General features: G+C 36.4%; 1 protein-coding gene across 3 annotated transcripts in view; it reads left to right on the top strand.

The window, feature by feature from the left end:
* cpne5b (copine Vb) overlaps window positions 1-21,230 on the top strand; it is a 210,091-nt gene that overhangs the window by 114,532 nt on the left and 74,329 nt on the right. For all 3 annotated transcript variants that reach the window (XM_038298082.1, XM_038298080.1, XM_038298081.1), the window contains one exon: window positions 18,672-18,735. In XM_038298082.1, the coding sequence (XP_038154010.1) occupies window positions 18,672-18,735 (64 nt within the window). The remainder of the gene's footprint in view (window positions 1-18,671; window positions 18,736-21,230) is intronic.

Below are 21,230 nucleotides of genomic sequence, written 5' to 3'. Positions count from 1 at the left end.
AGTGTACTTAAGTACAGTAACAAAGTATTTGCACTTTGTTACTGGACACCTCTGCTTTTGAGCAATCTAAATAATGCTTGTCTTTCGAAGAGAGTTATTGAGATTACAATGAGCCAGTGTCATTCAGCAGTCAGTTTAGGTTGCACCTGTAATAATTAAATACAGTAGTAGTCATTCAAAATTTCCCCACTTTCCTTGATGGGTCCTTGGCTGGTCCCCTGAAATTAATTTTTAAACATCAATCTTTGTACTAAAATATTCTTTCAGTCATGATTTGTGGACATAAATATCTAAAGAGAGGCATCATATCCTGGTCACACCCTGTAATTCAGTTAAAGGGTGGACTCCCAGGAGAAGGGGGGGTCCCACCAGTGGCTAGGAGTCAGAGGGGATTGAGCTGGGAGTACACTAATATGCATGGTGTCCATATACAAGAAATAAAACACAGTAATCATGCATCAAAGCTTCACAAAATGAGGCAGAAATTGTGTGAGCATGAACTGGTATTGACTAAGTAGCTTTTTGGAAGCTAATTGAGACTCTGTGTGGTGAGCTCAGCCAAATGATCTGGCTGTGTGAGAAGCACAGGAATTTACCATCATTAATGTGCTTTGTCATAGTAATACACACTTCCACTCAGAAAGAGGTTCAGGAGGTGAGGACCTCAATAGTTTAATCTGTTCCTGACAACCTTTACTACTGTAGCTTTTTCCATATTCTTTATAAAGGAATTTAAATGGCTTCTCATTTGATCTGGTTTGTCTTTCCTGGCATCACAAGGGAAGGCTGATCTTTTTCTGTTTTGGCATATTGCTCTATTATTGCCACACAAAATTGCCAACATGTGGCGCTCTGTTTTACTTCATGTTCTCTAAATGACCTTTCCTAAGCTAGCGGCATTGTATTGGTATTTTATGTGGTTACATCACACTAAGAGATACTTAACATCTTCTTTAAATAGAGTTAATCATTATTGCTCCAATGACAGGATGCTTTATGGAAATCTGTTATGAGTTTAACCTTATTATTTTAAAACAACCCTAAATCCAAATTTAATGGAGCAGAAAAGATAGGATCATTGAACTGAATCAGAGTTTGCTGTTTTTAGTCTCTTTGCATAACTTTTCCAAAAAGGCTTCCTTTTATTAATAAATATAGAAAACTAGAGTTTCAGTATAAAAAACGTAAAGATTTCAAAGACATGCTGAAGATTTAGCCTGTTTTGTCTCCTGTGCAAATGCTAATGTGAGCATCTGTGTGATTTTGCAGGACTGTGAACAGGTCCATCAATTTTAAATGGAAAAACACTGAACTAAATATCTGTCTATGAAAAGTTGTTGTCTATGTCTAAATGGGATGGGGAATAAAGCTTTTGAGAAAAAATTTATGCAAATCTACGGAATCTAAGAGTGGTTGTACTCAACTTTTTTTCCTTCCTTTGTCTTCTCAAGATAAAGACATAACTATCTCGTCATCACGGTTAAACAATTCATTGTTTTGTCGAGATAGCAAGATAATTATCCCATTATCACGAGAAAGCAGTAATTGATTTCTTGAGATAACAAGATTATTAACCTGTAAGAGTAATGAATGAGGCTGGCCAACAGCCCTGGATTCCCAATCCATCCATGTCTGCGGTGCCTGTTGTTGTGCAGTCACAGTTTTTTAGTTTTTTTTTGTTTCCTATTTCTTTTCACTTATTGCTAGGTCATGGTGGGTGATTGGATTGCATGGAATACAAAAGAAATCTGACTGTTTTTTAATGAAAATCTTTAATCTGAACTCATTTAGGGGGTTAATGCATCTTATACCTGTTACAGGTGTTCAGAAAACACCCGGCGCTAAGGCGCCAGTGGCATACAGGTCTAATCAGAAGTGGAAGCAAATCATCAAACCAACAACATCGTCTCGTTACCTAAAAGCTTAACACAGGATTATTTACAGAATGAAACATAGGCTGCTATGAATTAAACTTATAAATCATCTCCCGCTTTTGTGGTATTGCAGGATGTAATCAGTTTTAACAAACATCAGTCGTCTCGTTATGACGAGAAAATGGCTTTCGTTATCTTTAGATAATGAGAAAATTAAGTTGTTTCCTCGAGAAAACCACAATATCTATCTATCTATCTATCTATCTATCTATCTATCTATCTATCTATCTATCTATCTATCTATCTATCTATCTATCTATCTATCTATCTATCTATCTATCTATCTATCTATCTATCTATCTATCTATCTATCTATCTATCTATCTATCTATCTATCTATCTATCTATCTATCTATCTATCTATCTATCTATCTATCTATCTATCTATCTATCTATCTATCTATCTATCTATCTATCTATCTATCTATCTATCTATCTATCTATCTGTTTTGCATAAATCTTGATAATTACAAAGGAAAGAATAAGTTTCAGACTTCAATTTTTTTCACGACCATCAGGCATATGCTGAGAAAAAAATCCCCTGTGTAAGCTTCCAGACAGCTTCATGAGAAGAAGTGACAGACTCTGCTTTGCGTGTTGTCTGACTCCCTCCTCAAAGGCTCAGTGTAGTGTATCTGTAGCTTGTTAAAATGTATGCCTTCATTTCCCCCCCGGTGTGGTCAAAGACGCTGCCCATCCAGTCTGTGAGCTGGATGCTAAAGTTCCTCAGATAACCTCTGCAGAGCCATTTCACAATAAACGGTAGAGGTTTCCCCTTCAGCGATGCTTCGGTACAGGACAGGGAGCTGTTGTCTATATGACAGCATCTCCCACATCTAATACTCGAGTGGCTAATATCTCTGTGCAGAAATCCATTTCTTTTCCAGAAGGAGGCATCTGATCACATCACTCCCTCTCCAAGCCGTGCCATCTGTCTGAAGAGACTTCTATTTTTTGGAGCAATACCTTAAAATGATTTATGAGGCTTTAATGTATTAAGTGAAACAAACGTAGTTATAATTTAAACGATTAACAGTTTTCTTTTGTCAGTTTGTTTTCTATAAACTGCTCTTAACTGAACAGAGAAAGCTGTTATTGCACTTGCACGAAGCACAGCTTGTTTTAACATTTGGAGGCAGCTTTTTTGGCAAATTACATTGATTTCTTCCCCAAATCGAATTAGTGGACTCAGCAGTGTTGATGGAAAACAAAGCATTACAAAGATTGGCTGCCATTGTTTCACTACTAATTGCCTGTGGTGTCATTTGTTGTCGAACCTAAAGCAGACAATCGTTTTTTTTTCTTTTTTTTCTTCCCATTTTCACCTTCTGTGCTCGGGGCTATAAACTAAAGGATGGTTTAGAGGTAATGTGAACTGAGATTTCTAATGATCGTTTTAATGTCTTCTCATTTCAAATTTAGCTGGTAATTCTTATATAGATGGAATCCAAACTTTTTCAGATCACTTAAGTTTAAAATACTTTAGATCATTTTCCTTCCACTAATGTGAATTAGACTATGTATTTGAAATTATGATAAATTACAATAAAATCTGAAGTTTATTTTTTATTATTAGTGATTTCAGTTAAATGTGATGTAAACCTGAAATGTACAGAATCAAACCAGTATTGTTGATTTCAGAACATGGATCCTGCAGTATGTTACTGTTAATACAATAAGCTTTGAGAAACAATACATCTTATTGTGATATATATTTGGTTAGATCCAGATATATCAGAGGTTCTCACTTTTTTTTTACTTAAGTAAAAGTAGAGTCACTTATATAAATAAAGGCTTAAATTATCCATTAAACTCCTTGACTTAAATAAAAGAAGCGTAGGCTCTACAATGTACTTAAGGGCAAAAGTAAAATGATGTTTTTGTCTAAAATGATACAAAATAATTTAACAAATATTATTAAGTTAATAAGTAACAAAACAATATTGTTATAAAAAAAAAAAAAAAGTTTACAAAAAATTGGCTAATTTTCCTCATTAGCCTATTTGAAAACTATGTAACACTTCTCCCTTTGTGTGTATTTTGTTGCTGTAGGGTTTACTTTTTGTTAAGAGGCAGTTCAATTTGATCATAGAAGGATTTTTTACTTTGTTTTTCTTGCAACCATTCTAAGAACATGTACGACGCTATCTTTTTGTTTAAAAAACCTCCTTAATAAACCTTTTGATCAAATTTACCTCCTAACCTCTTAAATTTTGCATTACCTTATTCCTGCCAAATGTGGGTTTAACATAGAGTAACTAAGTATCTAAATATGTATACTTAGTTACTTTACACCCCTGATTAAATGTAGATTATATATCACATTGGATTGTACAGATGCACACGTTTTCACAGACTTTTATCTAATTTGAAATAAGTCACCTTTATCAACTTTTGTATCAGCTTGATTTATATGAGCAGCATAAGTCTAAACTGCAGTTTGATAGTCAGAAGTCATCTACGGTGAAAGTTTGCCAATAAAGACGCTGTGACAGGACATCTACTAAACCAGCTTGGTGGGATGCAGGCATCCAATAAAGTTCTATGCTTTGGGATGTCAATAATTTAACATCTCTTTAACATCTGTTTTCCGAGGGAGTAACTCCCTTTTGGTTCCAGGTGTGGACGAGGCTCACTCTTGTATGCAGGCTCACACATCTTTCTCTCTCCAAAAGAACACCTACAGCGACTCTCCAGTTTATTTCTCCTCTTTCCTGGGTGGCTGCTCACTCTTTGCCTCTGTTTGATTAATGACACCACCCCTCCGGTGGCTGTTGTAATAAAGTCAAATGAGGTCCCGAATGGCTGAGGCTTTGTGGAATCAGCAGTGGGTAATTGAGGAGGTGGTTGTCTCAGGTGGCTTTTGTGTCCTTATAGCAATAAAGCAGCACTTCTCTTTCCCCCCCTTTGGCAGAGTTGGTGCAAGATGGTAATTGTGTTAGAGAGTTTGCGCTTCATTGCTCATTGCTGTTTCTTTGAATGCTTGTTTTAAAGGTTACAGAGTCGACCATGCGGAAGAAGCTTCCCTGGTTCCTGGACACATGAAAGAGTGCTCAGACTGTTTCCTCAATAATGCAACAAACACAGATGTGATCTCTGAAACAGTGTAGATCACAGCTGCCATGTCTCTTTAGTAGGAGAGAAACGTCCTTTTCCCCGCCGTATGTTTTGTCAGAGGAATTTCCAGAAAAAATCCACTTAATACTTGTAATCCCTCTCCTCACCGGATAGTATTGGATTGTCTGTGATTTTAGATTGTCTATTTGGAAAGCTAATGGGCAATGGATGTTGCAGAGCACTCCTCCTCCTCTGGGAAAATAGCTCTGATTCAAATTCAGCCCAGGCTCAGAAACACAAGCCAAGCCAGAATGAATGAAGTGACTCATGAATTTGTCATTTCTGACATGACGAACTCAGACTTTATTATCGGTTGATGTGAATGCAGGACCACTGCAGCCGCCTGCCTTTGTTAACTGTTGCACCAGTTCTCTCAGGTGGTGAAGTGTTAATGCATTTACTTTTCGGATTTAGTGTTCGTTTTAACAACATGCAGAATTTAAAACCGTTTTAGTTTTTTAGCTACTTTTAAACTTTTATGTTTTTTTTTCTTGCTTTTATTCAGCAGTGCACAAAACATGTTTACATTTTATGGCAATAGCTTGACTTTATTATTTTCTAGCACTTAATAAAGTGGCCTTCCTACATTGTGTGCATGATTATTAGGCAGGTTGTGTTAAAGATTCATTGTGTTAATCAAGACATACAAAACTCTGAGGAGATTAAAAACGAAACAATACTCAATTCCTATCTCTTATACAATTCAATCCAATTCAAGGATTTAAAGCTGTATTCACACCTGCCCTGTTTAGACTGCTTTAATCGAACCATAGTTTATTTTGGCAGAAACTTTGGTACGTTTAGGGAGGTATAAATCCGCAATCGTACTCTGATGTGGACCAAAAAAATCAAACTCTGTTACCCCAAAATTTTGGTTTCGACTCGTTTGAAGTAAACTCTGATGCGGTATGATCCGAGATGTTAATGCAAAGCAGACCAATCTCCAAAAGCTGTGTACTGTGTATTGTACTGTGATGGCGTAGTAACAAGAATTAAGTTATGCATATCTTAAAAATCCATTCCTGGTCTGTGCAGTGTTTTCAAAACAAACTAAATATACTTGCTGTCTCAAAGTATTAAAATGTTTATTAAATGTTTATGTTATAATTTGTTGTTGCCATGGAGAAAGAAGTGCTCAAGCAAAAAGAGAAATGTAAGCCAATTATTATTACTTAATCCTACAATAATCATTTAAATCAGTAAATACATAATTGAAGGGTTTCTTTTAGGAATATACTATAATACTATTTTTATTTCTCCATAAAGTGAACAAGTAAATACATTTTTAGGTAAAGTTTTTTAGAGAATTGAGAGAATGATAAAAGCAATATGGTGGAGTAAAGGCTTCCACTAATAGTTAAGAAGTTTGCTGTAACAGGAGTTAAAGGTTTACTCCTTCAGTAATGATGTGTCCAGGTCCAACAGCTGCTTCTCCAGTCACCAGATGTTAACCATCTTTACTTTAATTAGAGAAGTTTGGTGGAGACTGGACTCCTCTCAGTTTTTTCATTTGCATATTTCCTTATTTTAAATTCATCACTCTGACTATATCTAACACAAGCTAGAAAAAAAAGAAAAGTAAAATGAAAGAAAATGTGGAAAAAAAGAGTCTATTCACAGGGAGATTAGTCTAACACCAAACACTTGTTCCTATGTTTTCGCAGTGAGACCTTTTTTGTTGTGTGTTAGATAAAGGCTATTACATTCATATTAGTTTAATTCAAATAGAAACCACTCATGAGCCAATACATTTCACTTTTTACTTTTTAATAGAAAAAAAATTCTTATTGTTTTTTTTTTTGTTTTTTTTTAACTCGCTCAGCAATGAATGAAGAGCATTTTAGCTCAGTTTAACAAAACAGTCGTCTGACCATTTAGAAATGGGCCCTAAGATTTTACAATTACAGAGTCTTATAATTTAGCCTAGCTTAAAGGAGAAGTTCGGTTTTTAACACTTTTAGCCCATTTTCTGTAGTGTCCAGGATGAAATCGAATGATCGACACCAATATTTTGACAATTGCTCCTGTCTCTGCTTTTTGGCTCATTTAGAATCCACCCCTGGCTGCTTTAGAATGGCTTCCATAGAGCATGTCCGATAATGTCCTTAAAACAACCTTAAACGTTCTTTTTTTAAAATATGCTACTCACCGGGTCGTCAGCGCTGTTCAATGACGTTCCAAAAAAAGTTTCGTAAAGAAAAAACGTTCCTGTAGTGTTTTATTTAGCATTTTGTAAATCCCATTGAGTTCTGTTGGAATAGTCAATATTCCCCTGCCACCGGAAACGGAAATGGGGCCTGTTTACACAGTTGTAGTCTTGATTCTTGATTCTCGACGTCGGAGTACACAGAGTGAAGCGAAAGTGTACTCAAAGTGCTTTAAAAGAATTAAACAGTAAAACAGAAGTAAAAATAAAGGTAAATAAAAAAAGCAAAAATAAAATCATAATAAAAGCAGGAAGAAGAGAAAAATCTTAACAATTACCTGCCTGTGATCCTGAAAAAAATCTGACTAGTAACTTTTAAACTCTTTTAACCTTGTCAAGACTTGATCTAACTTTGAAAAAGTCTCTTTGTTATAGCTACTGAGTTGTTCATTGAAAAAAAAAGTGCTTTTGCCTTAAAAAAGATTTACATTATTTTTTTTGTTAAAGGCTTTATTATGGTTTTAAGTATATTTGAACCTTGGAAGACTCACACAGAGAAAAGCTGCACTTAAATAATTATAATATTAAATATGTAAATATTAAATTCATTTATACAGGTACCTGTAACACAAACATATTCTTTAAAATATTTCTCTATAGGAAAAACCAGCTGATTGTGAGGACTCGTTGACTCTATGCAATCCCTCACAATGAGCATGCTTGTAGTGACAGTGGAAAGAAAGAACTCCCTTTTATCAGGAAGAAACCTCCAGTAGCACCAGGCTCAGTGTGAGCGGCCATCTGCCGAGGCTGACTGGGGTTCAAGGAGACAGAAGCAGAGAAAGACATAAATTAAATATTTTCTTTGGAGCTTAGGCCCCGGCAGAAGACTTTGATGATGTAATTCGACGTATGCTTGAAAGAGTAACCTAGAAAAGAATTAGAGTAGTCTTCCCTTGAGATTCGAATACTGGTGTTTGAATAAGCCAGAGGGAGAGTGGGACTGAGAAGATTGGGTAGAGGGGGCTGAAAGTTCACTTTTTTGGAGGAAAGAGAAGTTAGGCCAGTAGCTAAATGAAGGGGATCTTGCAAAATGATTAGCTTCTGAGCAGGTGCGGCCACCCAAAGTTAATTAGCTGGAGCTGAACGAGGGAGATCGCAGGTGGTTCAGATGAAACTGACAAGAATTTTCCAGATTAAATTTATTCTTAAGCTTTATTTTTTAATACAGCTAGAAACATTAATTTCCTTCCTTTCTGTGACTGTTCAGGATTTTTGCATATTATTTTGCTTTAATAAGATAAAAAAAAATTTTTTTTTTAACTTATCAAAGGAAAATCTGAAAAAAATATGTTGTTTCATTTGTTTCTACTTAGCTTAGTTAGAAAGCAGATTTTAACAGCATTTGAAGAGGTAACAGGTTTAACAGGTTTGAAGAGGACCCAAATGCAGGGATGGAAGCTGAGATGATTTCTTGCAAGTTTAATGACAAAAGGTGGCCACTAAAGCAAAAATCAACAAACAAAATACAGAAAAACTAAAATCCATGACACATCAGTGAAAACTCACCTGAGAATACAAAACATGACAAGAACCAGCAAGCAGTAACTGAAGAGGAGGTGTACAAATGGGAGAATGAACAAAGACCCGGCTAATCAGCAGATTTGGAGCAGTGTTACGACCACCCAGGCCACAACATATTTGAGGACACAAGACAAATATGAGGTTCAAAATAATTATTTTATTCTTAATCTCTGGAACTTCTTTTTAGATCAGTTGTTTTGTTTTTCTGCAAAGAGACAAAAAAAAAACAGAGTCAGATTTTCCCCCAGTTCCCCGTGTCCAAAAAAAACTCTAAGAAAAAAAACAAAAACAACCCAAAGTATGAACAGAAAGTTTGACCTGGTGAGCCGATCCAAAGCTACAAAACGGTACAGCAGAGGGCCAACCCTATACAGGGCCGTCGAAGCCTCTGCTAGTACCTAACTAACGGGAAAACTCTAATAAAAATATATTAAAAAAAACGAAAACAGGACAACCGGTCCCACCAGGTCGAAGTTACAAGAAAATCTGCAAAAAAAAAAGGCTAACGGAAAAAAATACCACATGGCAGGCTGGAGAGGTCAGCGGCGGCCTAGAAAGATGGGAGACGTGCGCATCGCGTCTGGACGCGCTCTCTGTGACGGAGAGAGAGGGAGAGAGAGAGAGAGAGAGAGAGAGAGAGAGAGAGAGACGGGGACTAACAGGTGGAAACCCAGCCTACTTCTAGGCGGACCAATATCACGCAAATTAACATCATCGATTTTCAAAAGAAAAAAGAAATAGTTATCATCTCTAAAGTTTAAGTGACTCAACTAAGGTCTATACAACACTTAAAAGGAAAAAAAGAAACAAAAATAATTAATGTGCCCGATGCACATAACAAGCAGGTAGTGATGTTATGAGATGACCCGAGGCTTCAAGGCGTGTGTCTGGTAGTGGTGGGGGCATTTACGCAAAGCATGTATCAAGGCTTGCTTCATTTGGGGGAGGAGCCAAGATAGAAAATGTCTTTACTGTCTGAAGCCTAGCTACCCATATGACATACCAAGTGACAGCTTCAGGTAGTGGTTCAACTCACCCGGAACTTCGAAAGGCATTTAAACAGCCTCAGTATTCAGTCAAGATGTGGCAGTTTGTAGGAGAGTTGCGGTCAGTTTGAGAGAGTTTGCGTATATTTTAAAAATAGATTAATTGGAAAAACAACCAATCTAGTTACTTAAAACTATTTAGGTTAGATTACACAATGTAATGATCAAAATTTGAGCAATTCACTGGTCACAGTTGTAACATTAGTGTTAAGTAGAATTATTTTCTGGTGAATTGTTAACTTCTCTAGTGGCGTCAGCTGTAAGACATTGATATCCAATCCTGAGGTTGTTGGTTCAGGACCCACCTTGGACTTTGGAAAGTTTTAGACTAATTTTTATTACTTTGCCCTTGTACAAATATAGGTTGGGTAAAAAGACTGCCAAATTAAATTGGTTGATTTAGCCCAAAAATTGCTTGAACACATTACTTCCAACCCGATTAAAACCCAAAACTGTGGAAAAAGTATTATTTTTGCACTTTTACTCTCTACTGGAGCTTATTTCACTAAAATGGCAGAAAAACAATGTACTTTAAATGATTGTTCTCTTCTAAGACATTTTAGACACAAGAATCTTACTAAAGAATTTATTTTAAACACAAATCATTAAAAAAACCACAACAAAGAAACAAGAAAAACATTTACAAAAAAAAATCACAGATTATATGACTAACTGTAGTTATGCACTAGTGACATGTTCATATGAAGCTTCGTGAACTGTGGGGATCTGTGAAGCAGTTTTCCCAAACAGTTCAATGCCTCAAGAGGCTTCATCTCACCATCACTAGGAGCAGGTGTGGACAAAAGAATCAAGTAGGGAGCTAGGAGAGGGAGAATGACACAAGAGGGCAAAAGAGGGTAAACAACAAATACATATGAGCTCAAATACAACCAACAATAACTAGAATAACACAAAATGGAAATAAAACTAATGAAAACTCAAGAAAAAAACTGAACCAAAACAGTGACACATTGTAGAAATGCTGCTATGGTGCAGGATACTTCAGTCATTAACATTTGATCTGTTTTAATGATGGCCAATGACCAACATCTTCAGCAGGACTCCTCAGGGCACATTCACTGTACTTTCACTTCAAACCCATCTTGCTTAGTAACAATTGGCTGTTTGAGGCCTAGAGATACAAGATACAAGAAGGAAAAATCAATAAAACTAACTGCATTCTGTCTGAGTTCTGCTAACTTTTAATAATGTATTCTCCCATACACATCCTTTTTTAGATGTTTACTAAAATTTTGTGTTTCTTTTTCTATTTTTTAAAATTTTCAAAAAACGTTATTTTATTCTTTTATATTTTGAGTTGCACTCACTTTTTCAACGTGATTCATAGTTGCTCTTCCCCACATCTGTGCTGAATTCCTGTGAGTTTTTTCGAATAATTCAATTTTAATTCAAAATGGACTTACTTATGCAGGTTAAATCTATTATACAGCATTGAGGGGCAGTACGATGCATAAATAAGTCAGCTATAGCATCTGTCTCTTGATGCGTGGAAAAATCTGAAGCCTTTAGGGAGTGAAAAGGATGTCAGCCCCTGCAATGAAGCTGTCTTTAGTTATGAGGCATCCTTTTCCATCCATATCCTCCTCTCTGGAGGGAAGGAGCAACAGATGTTTGTCTATAAGGTTGCCGTCAAGCTATTCTGTTTCATCACTTTCTATGCTCTTCTCACTTAGGTCTTTATTGGTGAGCAGCCACTGTAACACAACAACAAAACGCAGGAGTGTAAACAGCTTTCACCTCATTTTAATTTGAACATTTATTACTGATCGTATCTCAAATAGCATTGTGACAAAATAAATTTCTGTTATTCTTATGAGAAAGATAATGTTTCCACTCTGCTGAATGCAGTCAATGATGGCCCCTCATTGAAATTAGATTAATCATCTATCTCCTTTAGAATGACCATTGTTCTTGGGTTGCAAATGAGTTTAAAGACGTCTACTGGAAGCTTATTTGTGGCTGAAATCCAGAAGTTCAGCTAGAAGGACTGATCATAGTCCACTGTTCGGGTGAAAAAAGATTGAGTTTTCTGTCAGTGGGTTGTGTAATGTTGTTGATGTGATCCTCACATGTCCTACTATCAAGAGCTGGTAGGATGTGAAATTTCACTAGCTCAAATATGAATATGGAAACATTTGGAATATCTGGAGATTAAGATCTGAAAGATGCAAAAGAATAAAATCCTTTTTTAGCCATGACCAAGTTTTATGGTGCCCAATTCAATTCTGGAAAGATCTGAAACAGCTTTTTTCCATTTAAATTGTAAATAACATTTATCTTCTGACAAACACTAGCCTGATAAACTAGACTAAATGTGAGATTAAATGTGTAATTTAGTCTGGCCCCGATGAATGAGACTGTTGATGAGAACAACCCATTGTTTCTCTCTGCCTATTGGCCAACGCTCTGACCAATAAGCGCAACGGACTGTGACGTATTAAGCATGACACAAAGCTAGTTGGAGAGTTTAAACAAACAGCCTGTCGGTAAAATGGCAAAAACGTCCTTCTTAAAAATGAATGAGCGTAGAGCCTCTACCTGCTCATGTTTCAAAGTAAACCCCAAGTCTAATCCTTCCAAAACTGATTCCAAAGCTGAGCCAGTGGTCCTTCACACACGACTATGCCGAGAGAGGGCTGCTGCAGATGGGCTGCGGTTAGCCCTGGCTGACGTTAGTCTCGGAGCTCCATTGGTTGCCGTGGTTCCCTCAGCTTCATAAATATATTTTTTAAATTATGCATTAAATCTGTAAATGGACCTAATAGGGACGCTTTAAAGTATAATATTCTCGCCTCAAATGATCTTAAAATGTAATTTTATTGCTTTCAATGGAGCGCTGCATTGAAAGCTGCTGCTGCCGCAGTGCTAGGCTACTGTTCAACAGTTATTGCCATCTTCCTTGTTGTGCTTTCTCCAGCGTCATGCAGCTATGTCCTAAAAATCGCTTTGCATCCAGAAATTCAAAACACACCTCTGCATTGTGATTGGCCTGCCAGTTCTAGTGCCTGGGGCATTGATCGAGGCTACACCACTCGCAGGCAAAAATGATTTTGGCCGCTGGCGGGGGGGGGCTAGTTTACTAGGCTAGACAAGCAGAGTATTTTCAATTCAATTAAAAAATACTTTAATGATCTAACTTTTTTAACAAACTATTATTGATGTAAAAAGCTAAATTGAACTCTGGGGAAAACATTTTAATTAGTAGCTACATTAACTTAAAATGTCAAAACTTTCTGGCAAAAGATTTGATTCTGAATTTTACCCGATAGCTAATAAACAATTACAACTTCTAGAAACAGGTATTGGGTACCCCTTGCCTGCATGACCAGTTCCAAAGCAGTAGTCCTTGTGAGGGGTTTAAACGCTGAACGCCAGTCTCAGTCTGCGCTCAGACTGGAAAGTTGTGTGCTCAGCTCTGCGGCCCAAAAAATACAACATATTGTATTTTTGGAACGACCTGTAGTCTTCCCCCGTGGTCTGGACACTGGTGGTGCTCTTTCCAGTTCATTCCAGCCACACGGGCTTCCACAGGCAATCACTAAGTAAGTTTATAATGCGTTCATAGTGTGTAAGAAAAAAAATCACTTTCCCACTAGGTAAAACAAGTTGGCAAAACAGATCTTCCGACATCCCTTGAATGCAGCATAAGATAGCACGCCTCAACAGAACTATGTGTATCAGGCTCTGACGTCTATTGAGAAATTCCAGAATTTGAGGGAAAACAACAACAAAAAACATTAACAAGGTTTACCATTATAATTTATTCTAATTTGGAGGATGGCTTAAAAAGCTTAGTTTGCCCTCCCATGAGCCAGAGGGATCAACCCCATGGGAAATTACCTGGGTTTAATGTGTATTGAAGTGCTACTCAGGCTTTGTAAAGCCCAGGCTTTCTCAAATGCCCCAGACATTTGAGAGGTAATGGAAAAGGGTGGGGTAGGTCAGACAGGAAAAGTGATATTTTTCTCCTTTGACTTTGGTCAGTTGATGAGAAAAATAATCTTTGTGAATTTCTTTAAAAAAAAAAAGATCTCAGGCTTATTGCTTTTGAGCCATTGGAAGACTAAAACACCTAACAGCAAAGTCTATATAATTTCTTTAACCTCAGTCCCTTCACCTTTAGGTCAAAGCTCTCATTTTTCTGTCCCGATCTATTGAATATTTTCCAAGCTCTCTGCCAGCTGAATCAATGAGGAGCTATTGTTTGGCAGAGTGCTGCTCTGGAATGCTTACAGCTCAGTTTCCCTCTCTGGAGGTCTGAACATCTACAGCGATGTTTGACCTTACACACAAGCTGTTATGTTCCAAAGGAGTTACAGTGCTGCACTGAAACTCCTGTCAGCTTCTATTAAAACAACAAATCAAAAACTTTGTACACACAGCCCACAACTGTGACCCATTATTTGTTTTTACTTACTGATATCTTTTCATAGTTGATCTTAAAATATTAGACTTACATAACTTTTATTAGACAACTTTTGTCATTTTGTATACACATGGTGTAGACAAACCGAAATTTCGTTTCATAAAGCTTTTCAGAGAGTAAATGAATATTTATATTCCATAAAGTGCAGCAGTGATTAAATTTAAACAGTGTGGGAGAAAAAAAATTGTAAAAACACTCATTGATATGGAAAATTTGAGCATTAATATACAGTATATGGTGCAAATATGGAGTACTTTTAGTTTGGTGTTATTAGTGTGATGCAGAGGCTGTGACATCATTTGGAGTTTTTTCAAAACTCAGCTGTCTGATTACAGTGGGGAAGAAGCTGTTGCAGAATCTACTGGACCTGCATCGACTGCTGTGAATGTCGCTTAGAATGCTTAGAAGTTCGTGAGAATGCTAATCTCTTTTTTTTTAAGAGAGTTCTAGTCAGAGATGATCCATTCTGTTATCCATCGAGCAGACATTGAATTGCAGAATCGTTGTGATAGTTGTTCTGTGAGAATTCCTTCTCAGCTTCGCCATTAGCCCGCCTCTGCAGCCCCTCTTTCGTAGCCTAGCACACCGCCTCCCCCTGCCTTCTCTTCGGTGTGTCCTGCTCTATAATCCCACTGCTCTGTTTTCTTTTATCCAAAGCACTCCGTAGCTTTTTAAATGGCCAAGAGTGGCTGTATTTAAGTGTCCAGAAAAAAACATTTTGTGACCATAGCTCCGGCAGGCGCTGGCGGTCATAGATGTGGGATCGATGCCTGGTTTGTAGCGCTCTAAGCGGCATATATTGTGGAGCTGTCGAGAGCTGTATCAGGCCGCTGCCTGCAGGCGCCGCCTTGATGTATGAACTTCTTACTCTAATTAGCAGAGCAGGGAGATGCAAACAACCAGCCAGCCCAAAAAAACAAAATAAACACTTCACAATAAAGCATTTTGGGGCCCCTCATGAAAGTAACTTTAATCATATGGCACAGAGTTACAGAAGACTTTAGAAGATAATTATATGAAGTGATTTCAAAGATATCTGTAGGAAATGAGATCTTTAATCCTAACAAATCCTTTGTAGCTTTTTCCAATCTCAAATAGAGTTCAACACCTTTCCTCACAAATCCTTGTAAAGTTTCTGGAAGTATTATTCTGATATTAATTTCTCCTAAAACTCACTTCTCATTGAAGCTTTAATAGGCAGTGTATAACTGATGGTGTACTCACGGCACACCAGAACTGGTGCACATTAAAGTCAGGGTTGTGTTGAGACAAGGTATTAAATAAAGTCTTTAAAAAAAAAAGAATGGAAAGGTTTACAGGGTGAAGAAATACATTTGTGGGGAAGAATGTGGAGTGTTTCAATCTGTGGCTGAGAGGGTGCCAAGAGACCGGGACGGTGAAAAAACAAACATTCACAGTTTCATGCATCCGTCAGTTGTGTGAGCAGGTTAGTTTCTCCCACCTGAGGATTGATTGGAGTCTTTCTGTGTGAATCAAAAGTCTCCATCCTCTGTTGAAAAACACTCGAATGGGGTGGAGGAGCAAAAAACAATTTCTTACACAGCTGGAAAACACTGTTTGGGCCTCTAACCTTAGCATGTTGTGGTAAAACCCAAGGAGTCAAAACTCTAAACAGCTGTCACCGAGATCTAATATTTGGAAATGTTCAGATTCTCTGCGGTTTCCGGCTTAGCAAACAAAATAGTTTTTTACTTTTACTTTAGGCTTCAATGCTATATTGTTGAGCCACTATTTTTCAAACAAATACAGTTAGAATGAAAACATTTAGTGCAAAACAGAGTTGGAATATGATTCCTGCAAGTTTTGTTAAAGAAAATATAAATGTAAAATAAAAAAATTGATCTTGCTTTGGTTGCTGAGAAGGCAATACACCTCACATCTTCATAATTAATGGATGAATATGTATCCTTTACTAATAACTATGATTCTGCTCAATTAAACTGTTAAATTTAAGTGTTTGTTGAAAGGCAGCAAAATAAACAACAGAACAAAGATAAAATACATATTCAAGACATTCAAGATTCTTCTTTTTTTTTAATCTTTTTTTAAGTTTGCATAGTCTTGCTCTATTTTATAGCTTAGGGGGGGGACAGATGTTTAGTGTTGCTGCAGCCATTTTATAAAACATTCTCCCTGTAAGTTTGAAATGTGCCCCTTTACTGTCCACATTTGCACTCTTTTATAGAAGCATCTTTATTCCCGACTTTTGGTAATAGCCCGGCCGTCCAGACTAATTTACTGTATGTTGCGTACAAAACAAAATAGTCTGTACAGGAGCGGAAATAACTTTGACTTTGAGGGCAAAAACATAATTTAAAAGAAGAAAAGCTTTTTCAACAGCCAGTTCTTGACATTTTAACAATATAAGCAGCTGTTTTAGCTGTGTTACAGAACCACCCTGTTGCATTATGGGCCCACCTTCAGCACTGTGATTGGTCTGGTCTGTTTTCAGAGTATTGAGCCTTGCAAGACATGTTGATCAGTTTGGGTGGCCAGGCTATTTTGGTCCCACCTGAGATTTTTGTGTTTACTTATTTTACATTTTATTGTATTCTTAGCTGTCTATTCTGACTTTTTTCTTTTGTTATTTGTATTTTACATTTTTCTCAGTGTACAGTAGTTAAGCAGCACTTTGTTGCAGTCATAATTGTCTTAAGGCGCTTTATATATAATATAATACACTGGCGTCTGCATTTCTTCACATGCTGTTTTGTCAATAGACTATAATTGATTAATGAACATTTGTTTAGTTTAATTTAGTCAATATTTCATTCCTCAAATGTTAGTTTTAGTAGGGTGTTTATATTTTTTTAAATAAAATTATTTGCTTTAATTAACCTTGTGTACCTTTTTATTTGTGATTTTGAAAATGAATATAAAATGTTTATAATTTACTTTAACATATTAGTCCTTACTATGACTTGTTCCTAAGGCAAACTGTGGGGTAAACATAAGCGTGACTTAAGAGGCTCTGATGCTGCCTATTTTGTTTTACACTGCATGTGTGGCTTTCTTTGTTTTATTGTTTTTCTTTAAAAGTGAGTTTATTTTGAACCTTTAACCAATGATGACTTGTTATATCACCACATGATTCATTTGCCAAAAACCTAGTTTCTATTATATAGATTAATTTAATAACTGAATAATATGTTAGTTTCAGACATATAGGATAAAAATTAATATTAACCAAAGAAAAAAGAAACGAACAAACAAGAAAACCATCATATTAATGTTTGCAGTGGGAAAGCAGAATGATGCCTAGAGGAAGGTGCATCCTTTAATGAACGTTTGTTATTTGTTACATTGGATGACACATATTAAAAGTATTTACAAAAACAATCAATTAGATCTTAGAAAAATCTATCTCTCCGTCACAGACTTTAAAGCCTTTGTTAAAGGAATGTGGGCAATAAACAATAAATTACATTTTTACAATTTAAATTACACTTAAAGAAATGTATGGATCACTCCATTCAAATGTTTAAGAAACACCATATTACTAGCACTCTGGTTTAGTTTATGGATTAATCAATTAACCAGAGATTAACGAGACTTTATGTAATATTTTACTGGAAAACATGTTTAAAATAGCCTTTTTATTTGACTATTTATGACATAGTTTGATGATCACACTGACACCTCAGTAGTCCAGGGCTGATCATGAATAACCTTGGAGCTTATTTTCCTGAATTTACCCTCGGTCAGAAGTTCCCGCGCTGTTCTGCGAATGCCACATCAAACGTGTGCAATTTAGATGGTTCTGACCTAGCAAACAATCAAAGCGTTATATTCAAGATGGATTTTGTGGAAACTCAGAAGTGACCAAAGGCAACTTCATACAGGGTGAAAAAAAGATAATAAAAAAAAAAAGCTTGGCAAGTAGGAGCGCGAGCTACGAGATTTAATATAAGAGGGCTGCAGTTCGGTGTTTTGTCCACAGGTGGCAGTGTCATAAGAAAACTCTGTAATGCCTGTTTAACATCTAGAGTGAGATTTGTGAATGAACAATCAGATTATGTTAAGCCAAATTAGTATTGCAATTTTAAAAGATGGTTGTTTTCTACCTTTCTAAAAAGGATAATTGAAATGTCCTCCTAAATATGGATTCTAAATACCCATCTGACTTTTAGAAAAAGTTTCTGAAAGAATAAAGGAGAAGACAAAGGAAGTGCTTTGAGATGTTGCACTCTCCGGTGTTTTAAAGCTTTGTAATCACAAGAAGTACAGTCAGATGCAGTTATTTTTTTTTTTTTTTTTATAAACGACTTGAGTTAATGCTCCAGGTTATTTTTTTACTCCCTCTTTCTCTTGTCAGCCTCGGTTTACAGACAGCTGTTTGTGTCTTTGCATTAAGATTTCCCATCTTCTCTCCCCAGGGGGATCACTGGGAAGAAATGCGGCACAATCATCCTGACAGCAGAAGAGCTCAGCAACTGTCGAGTGAGTCAATTGTGATAATCTCCTAAATATATGTGGGCAAGAAAATATTGGTTTGCAAAGCCTAGTTTAAGAGTCTTCAGCTTAACATGATGAATTAAACACCAAACATCATTAACTGAAAATCAAACCATACAGATAGTTCCCCTTAATTAAATTTAAGGCAATAGAATTTTTTGTGTGAAGGGAAACACCAAATTATTGCCTTTAAAATACATTTACTTTAAAAAGGACATTTTTTTTTTTTTGGTAGTTTTAGACTCTAATTTAAATGCACTGGTAGAATATGGTTGATATGCAAAAACTATAATGTCAGGTACTTCAGTTGAATTCAACTTAACACAAAACTAACCCTGGATTAGAGTGGGGAGATTTGCCAAAAATTGTAAAAGGAATAAAACATGCTATAAATAAAGCAAATACTACAATCCGAGAAAAGAGTCAAGCAAACACAAACATTGAACAAACACACATACACATGCAAAAGTAAAACCAATGAGATCACAGAAAATAGAGAGAAGTAAAGAGGAAATGGGCTGTAGATAAATAAACACACTGCAAACACAAAGTGTGCTGCAATAACATAAATTATGCAAAGGAGAAAAGTTGCAATTATTAAAAAGAACTGCAAGTTAAGAATAACTAAAGGAATTAATGACTTAATTTATAACATTATTTATAATGAATATATGTATTGTATATAATAACATATGTATGATTTAGTTTCAGATTAGGTCTGACAACAGATATGAAGAAGTGAAACATATTAGAAAATCTGAACTTTGGCTCAGCATAATCAAAATACTCCATATCACTGAGGCGGGTCGACCATCAACTACTGTATAAAATAAATAAATCAAAAGAACTCCTGGACGAGGCCGACCCGGGTTCTAATCCGACCTGTGGTCTTTTGCTGCATAGCTCTCCCCCCTCTCTCATATCCCCTTCCCTGTCTGCCTACTATCCATAAAAATGAGCCACTACTGTCGTAAAATAAAAAAATAAAAAATAAAAAAGAATATGACCAACCATTAATCAGAAGTAAATCACTAAACACAGTAACAATGGAGAAAAAGGACGGACATTTTCTGCTGATGAGTACATTTGACTGTTCCTATTTAGACTACATACTATCCATAAAAGGTTTATTAGTTCAACCTAATGTCAAATTATAAGGGACTTACACGTGCGATATGTAGGCATGCGTTTACATTTCAGAAGATATTTTCCCAGGATTAAACGAAGCAAAGAAAAAACAAGCAAAATCAAAATACCAATGTTGCTCCTCTTCCTTTTAATAAATCTGTAAATAAAGAGATCAATATTTTTGTACATTATGAAATATGAAACTACATTTCCTAAAGTCAAGACTCAAACAGGAACACAAGCTTATTCCTTTAAAAGAGGTACAGCAACTCTTCCTCACTTCATGAACTGACTGGGTGTGTAATAAAATGATGAAGAAACATGATGAGGTTCAGTGCTGGGTGCCCTCTATCCCCCTCAGCAGTTGTTTAGTTTCCTCCGCTGTGTATCCTGAATACCACAATTCTAGTACAAAATAAATGTAAGATAGCGAGCAAATTCATGATCATCAACGGTAACAAAGAAAAATTAAAAGTGGAGAGAGTTGAGGAAGCAAATGAGCGCATTAGAAATAGAGAGCTGGAAAGAAATGGGCACCAGAGTTTATGGAATAGAAAGGTGGAAGATCGAACAAGTAGCATGAAAATGAATCGGTTTCATGCCCGTGTAAACCATGTCTTAGCAACAAAAAAAAAAAAAAGAAAAGAAAATGCTCGGCTGCTTTTAGAAGGAGGCAGAACAAAGGTTAATTACCAGGACAAACTGTGTGGCTCTGGTCTCCTGCTGGCTGCTGGTGTTAATTTGTCTCTGTGGTTACAGTATGGCCGACTGGATGAATATATGCGACTGTGGCCAATACACGCTGCTGATGTGCAACTTTCTTTCCACAACTTCCTGCCGCTCTGTTTGGAACATACAAGCAGAACTATGTTTGGCTCGGAATAAAAAGCTTTCTTATATTTCATACTGAGGTCGATGGGAGCGTTTTACAAGTTCAAGTCTAATGACTACTTCGCTGTTCCATCAACACATAATAAAATGGAATTAGACTTTAGTGGGTCCTCCTAAAGGGCTGCTCAGTGGCGCAGTGGGTAGCACTGCTGCCTTGCAGCAAGAAGGGTTCGATTCCCGGCCCGGGGTCTTTCTGCGACCCCACTTGGGACAAGCGTGTCATATAATGGATGGATGGTTCCTCCTAAATATTCTGAACTAAATTCACTGTTAAGATATTTATTTTGAAAGAAATACATCAAAAATAGTGTATCGGTAAGCATTTTATCCTGTCAAGATTTCTGCTTGCAAACATTCCTTCAGCAGATTATTCAATTTACTAAATTCTCTATTTTTCCCCTGGCTGATATTTTTATTACCTGTTATTCAAAATTTGTTGTTTTAAAAAGAGATGCATCAGC

Source organism: Cyprinodon tularosa, unplaced genomic scaffold (genome assembly GCF_016077235.1).
Source record: "Cyprinodon tularosa strain WSP-4 unplaced genomic scaffold, ASM1607723v1 ctg40, whole genome shotgun sequence".
Taxonomy (NCBI): Eukaryota; Metazoa; Chordata; class Actinopteri; order Cyprinodontiformes; family Cyprinodontidae; genus Cyprinodon; species Cyprinodon tularosa.
This window is presented reverse-complemented; position numbering and strand designations above follow the sequence as displayed.